This window comes from Dipteris shenzhenensis, chromosome 17 (genome assembly GCF_047967505.1).
Source record: "Dipteris shenzhenensis isolate YYH24624 ecotype China chromosome 17, Dip_SZ_1.0, whole genome shotgun sequence".
Taxonomy (NCBI): domain Eukaryota; kingdom Viridiplantae; phylum Streptophyta; class Polypodiopsida; order Gleicheniales; family Dipteridaceae; genus Dipteris; species Dipteris shenzhenensis.
The window spans coordinates 40086645-40091584 of record NC_141612.1 but is presented as its reverse complement, the minus strand read 5'-3'; the positions used below and the strand labels follow the sequence as shown (position 1 = coordinate 40091584).

The following is a 4940-nucleotide window of genomic DNA, read 5'->3' as shown; positions in this document are numbered from 1 at the left end:
ACATGGGGAGAAATGTCAACAAATTCATTTCCGATGAGTCTGCTCAACTCACGAGGATGGGCGTGTGTTTTTGGCCTGCTCTTTAGGGAAGATCAGGGCTTCCTTTAAATGTTTCTGACATTTTCCGGGCAGTCCTGTCGAATGTGATTCATCTTTTTTTCCTCGTTTCTATGAAGTGATGTCCAACCCTGCCCCATGTGACGTGCAAGAGACGAGAGCCCAAGTCAAAGGTGAAGTTAAGTTGTAAATATGAAACTCTCTTTCACACACACACACACACACATTTTTTTAGTGAAAACAAAGACACACACACACATACACACTTTTTTTTGTGGAAATTACACACACACACACACACACACACATACACATGGCCATCTGTGAGGTCACACTGGCCATGGCCTACGGTTGACAAGCATAGGGGTCTTTTCGAGGGAGTCAGTCAGGTGAGGTGACCGAGCATTAAGCTGTTGTTGGCCATTAACAAGGGACTTCACGGCAGCCACCAGCGGAGGTGGGCAAACACTAGAATTGTCCACTCCACACACACACGACCATCTATGAAGGGCATGCCGGCAATAACAAGAGTTTTTCCGAGGGAATTGAATGCAGGGAGAGAGGTGAGGTGATCTAATGTGTGAATCGCCCGCTCTCTCTAGATGGGTGAATAGATGCAAGGATGAAAGGCTGTAACCGGTGGGGTTAAGTTAAGTAAACCCTATGAGGGTTTGAAATTCGTCGTCTTCATCTTCTTCATTTTAGAGCAACAGAGACTGTTTTTTGAGCTTCAAAGCTTCTTCGAGCTCCTGGCTATGGCGGACAAGCTTCCCTCCCACTTTTGATCCCCTTCCCTTCTTCCATTCCCTCTTCTTCTCCCTCCTTCTCCATCTCCATCACCTTCCCCTCTTCCCCAGCTTCCCATCGATCCCCTTTTTCTCTTCCCACCATGTCCAACTCCCACAGTAGCGACTCCTCCGCCTCCGCCCTCTTCAATACCGTCCTGGAGAACCTTAAGAACCTCCCCTCCTCCCAAGAATCTCACTTCATGGCCGCCTCTCCCATCTCTGGCGATAGGAGCAGTACAGCCAGCAGCTCCGGATATCGCCGCCTCTTCGGCCGCCAGAAGCCTGTCCATGAGCTCCTCGGCGGAGGGCACTGTATGTATCTGTGTGACGCATTGCTACTGCATGTTTATTAGGCTTTGTGCGGCTTTGCGTTGCCCGCTTCTTCGAAGCCTTGTAGGTCTTCGGGAGCTTCCATGGCGCCATAGCTGACGATCGTCTTCATCTGCACCTTCTTTCTTGTGTCTTTTAGCTGCCGATGTGCTTCTGTGGAGAAAGAAGCATCTTTCGGCAGGATTTCTTGTAGGGGCTACCTTGATCTGGGCGTTGTTCGAGTGGATTGGATTCCATTTCGTCTCGCTTATCTCTATCGCTTTGCTCGTTATTGTGGTGGCCCTCTTCGCCTGGTCCAACGCAACGGCTTTCCTCAACAGGTTTTTCTGCCGTCTCCGATCGTATTTCAAAGAAAAGATCGTCATTTATGATCTTCTGGATCCGATTTCTTGCCTTTTTCCTGACCGTCAAGTTCTTTACGTTGCTTCAGGGCACCTCCTCCAGTTCCGAAGCTGGAGCTGTCGGATGAGCATGTCCTGAAAGTGGCCAGGGTTCTGAAGGTTGAGATCAATAGGATTCTCTCCACCCTCCACGATATAGCGATCGGAAGGGACGGGAAGAGGTTTGCGAAGGTAAGGGAATCATGCCGTCCGTTATTTGCATGTCGTTTATTTTATGAGCTGGTTCTTGTATTTCGGTTCTAAAGTCGTTTCTTGTCGCAGCTTGTCGGCGGACTCTCTCTTCTGGTGCTGTTCGGGGGCTGGTTTCACTTCCTCACTTTATTCTACCTGGGTATGATCCCGATTGCGACTGCCTTTCTTGTTTTGTCAAGTGCGATTTGCGGCTGTTTTTCTTGTTTTGTCGACTTACGGTGAAAGAATTTTTGCCGTATTGTTCAGCGGTCGTATTGGCCCATACTCTTCCAGTTTTGTATGAGAAGAACGAAGATGCCATCGACAGTATTATTCAGAGAGGCCTGGACGAACTGCACAAGCAGTACAAGAAAGTCGACACTTCACTGCTGAGCAAAATCCCAAGGGCACCATCGCCCAAGAAGAAATCACATTAGGAGCCGAAATAAGGAGTCGCAACGAGCGGATTACCAGATTTTTGGAAGTTTCTTTAATCATTGCGGTTAAGAAACTGCTGTTTCAAGGACCACAAGCGGTGCCCTCCAATTTTCCTGTTTTTTGTTTTGAGGGTTTGGGGGAGGGGGGGAGCCTTCAAGTGCCTTCAAATTTTGCAAAGGGGGCTTGCTCAAAGGGGCGAAGGTGTCCGGCTATGGAGGGTGCGTTTGATGAGACAATTCCCCTTTTCATCTACTGTCCTATCGTACCGGGGCGGAAATGTGGCGGTTGGGTATCTATAGCTTTCAAAATTTGTAAGGGACTTTTCTCTCTTCTACAGCGTTTGCTGATGGATTAAAGCTCCGTTTGAAGCTGGAAGGTCTCAATATCAGGTCAATTTTGGATGTGCAAAGAAGCTTTTTGCGGATGTATAAGCTTTAAGAACTCTTTCCTCTCTACAGTATTTTGCGTCCCAACTCACACCCCTTTCATGTCGTTTGTTAGCTTTTAGGATTTTTTTGTCACTACAGTGTTTGGCTGCGTATTCTGTAGATTCCTTTTTGTCCCCAAATCATATGCTTAGAGCTTAAGAATCGGAGCTCATCTCTTGCTCTAAGCCATTCGGTTCTGTCATTCCTAAGGTCTTGTTCAAAGCAGGTTTCCGCTGGTGTTTTCATGTATTAAGGAAGGGACTGTCCTTCAGTTGGAAATGTATCTGTCAGCTCCAATTTTTAAGCTGAGGGACAGTTCTTCAGCATATGAGGTCATATGTTAATTCTTCAGTATACATTTTGCTAGTGTTTGGAGGCCAAATGCTAAAGAAGGGACTGTCCTTCACTTCGAAATGTATCTGTCAGCTCCAATTTTTATGCTGAAGGCAGGGTCAGTTCTTCAGTTCGAAACGTATCTGTGAGCTCCAATTTTTATGCAAAGGAAGGGACGGTTCTTCCGTTTTAAGTGTATATGACGGCTCCAGTTTTATGCACCAGCAACCCCTTGTACTGCACCTGCATCATTGGGGAGGTCGCCAAGCAATGTTTACTAGGCCTGGGTTATAATGCTTGTCCTGATATCCTATGCTATCAGACATATCTACAGGCTTGCTAAACTGGAGTTGTCCTTTGCATGGAATCTCTTAATGTAGACTGGTTTGAACTGTCGCTTCATTCTTTTGTCATTCCCTTGGATTTCACCCCCTCGATCTGTGTGTATCTACTCTACCCGCTTCCCTATGTGAAGTGGATGCTCCACCCATCCAGATTGCATTGTACTTACCTCGGGCTTGCACCCTCTCCCAATAGACCAACCAAGAGCTAGCCTCCTCCCTTGGACTCTCGGCTAAACAGATAGCTTGGGCACATGATTGTGCTAACACATTTCTTTCAGCATTGCCTCCACAAATGACTAGTTTATACTTGAACCAGTTTAGCTTGTTGACTCATGGTTTACTCAGGTGTGCCCATGTTGACCCCCCTCAAAACAAATATAGGTGATAGTAAGAACACCTTGGCTATAAGTATGTCCAAGCTCGCACTTAACAACTCGCAAAATAGCCCCATTATGGAGAAAAGCTCCTTTGAAATAATAAAGCAAAGTACTCTTTGCACAAATGGAAATCAAAATGCGGCTGAATGAAAATATTTCATTCTATCCTTCTCTTGGTGATGAATAACAGGCAAAATAAGGTCGTCAACTCAATGGTTGACTTGCATGACAACCGCAGCCAAAGACTGATCAAAATATTTTGCCATGCGTTGATTAAAAAAAAGAAGAAAAAGCCTTGGGAGGATGAAACACATAACTTTTTGATGCCATGACAAAACGAAACAACCTTTGGGAAGCCAATTCCTCATGCAACCCTCTTGGCTTTTAATGGCAAACAAAGAAAAAGAACACAAAATTTGCGTATGTCGTTACTAGAACGCCTGCTGGTCAGACTAGTTAACAGAAACTGCTTAGTGGGGCATTTGGTCCATATATAGACTACTAAGCTATTTTAATGTTATGCTAGACCGGATGAGCTATGCACATTTTTTCATTTTAGATCTGTGAGGGGTTAGAACAATACTTTGATGCCCAAAACTTGGATTACTTGGATAGAAATTAGTTCCTTTCATTTGCATCACTAACGATAAAATGGCATGCAACCATATAGTGGGAACAAACACAACAAGAGATAAGATACTCTCTACAACCTCTGGTGTCTAAATGGAGTTTAAGGATATGATGAAGAAGACATTCTTTCCTTTGACTATGATGCACATCTTTACATGATTTGAGGAGTGCAACCAATGCATGAAGGACTACATGGAGGCCTTCTACAAATTTTCCATACAACTAGATGTGCAAGGAAGCACATAATGTGCAACCTGTGAAGTTTATGAATTGGTTGAAGTAGTCCATGCAAAGAGAGTTTCTTTTCGTTGAGAAGAACTACTCTATATAATGCATATCAAATGTCCTTGAGAGTAGAGGAGAGCACTAATTAACATGATGTAGGCTAAAAGGGCTAAAATAACTAGCAATGGAAGGAATCAATAGTTAATCCTAGCAAAAATCAGCAAATTGGTTATGATAGAGAAAAGAAAAACACACAATAGTCCTTTCAAAGAGGCTAGAACCTTCAAAGGTCTAGGGGATGATTTGTATCTCTTGGAAAGGCATGAAAGAGGCCAAGTGGGTGGAGTAAGTAGCATAATTTGCTACAAGTATGGGGTATAAGGTTATAATTCCTTTGAATGCCCAAACTAGGAAAAGT

At 44.6% G+C, this 4940-nt stretch overlaps 1 protein-coding gene across 1 annotated transcript; it reads left to right on the top strand.

Annotated features, from left to right (window-relative positions):
• Nucleotides 1-752: 752 nt before the first annotated feature.
• LOC147892107 (reticulon-like protein B1) lies at nt 753-2639 on the top strand. The gene is made up of 5 exons (XM_087388142.1): nt 753-1157; nt 1315-1495; nt 1606-1747; nt 1838-1907; nt 2015-2639. Exons 1-5 carry the CDS (start codon nt 947-949, stop codon nt 2182-2184), a joined length of 774 nt encoding a protein of 257 aa, XP_087244268.1. The 5' UTR covers nt 753-946; the 3' UTR covers nt 2185-2639.
• Nucleotides 2640-4940: the final 2301 nt, after the last annotated feature.

Excerpts from the sequence above, each read along its gene's own strand:
- LOC147892107 (XM_087388142.1), top strand. The coding sequence starts at position 947 with ATGTCCAACTCCCACAGTAGCGACTCCTCCGCCTCCGCCCTCTTCAAT. Across the intron at positions 1,158-1,314 it reads GCTCCTCGGCGGAGGGCACT|CTGCCGATGTGCTTCTGTGG; the intron begins GTATGTATCTGT and ends TGTGTCTTTTAG. Across the intron at positions 1,748-1,837 it reads ACGGGAAGAGGTTTGCGAAG|CTTGTCGGCGGACTCTCTCT; the intron begins GTAAGGGAATCA and ends TTCTTGTCGCAG.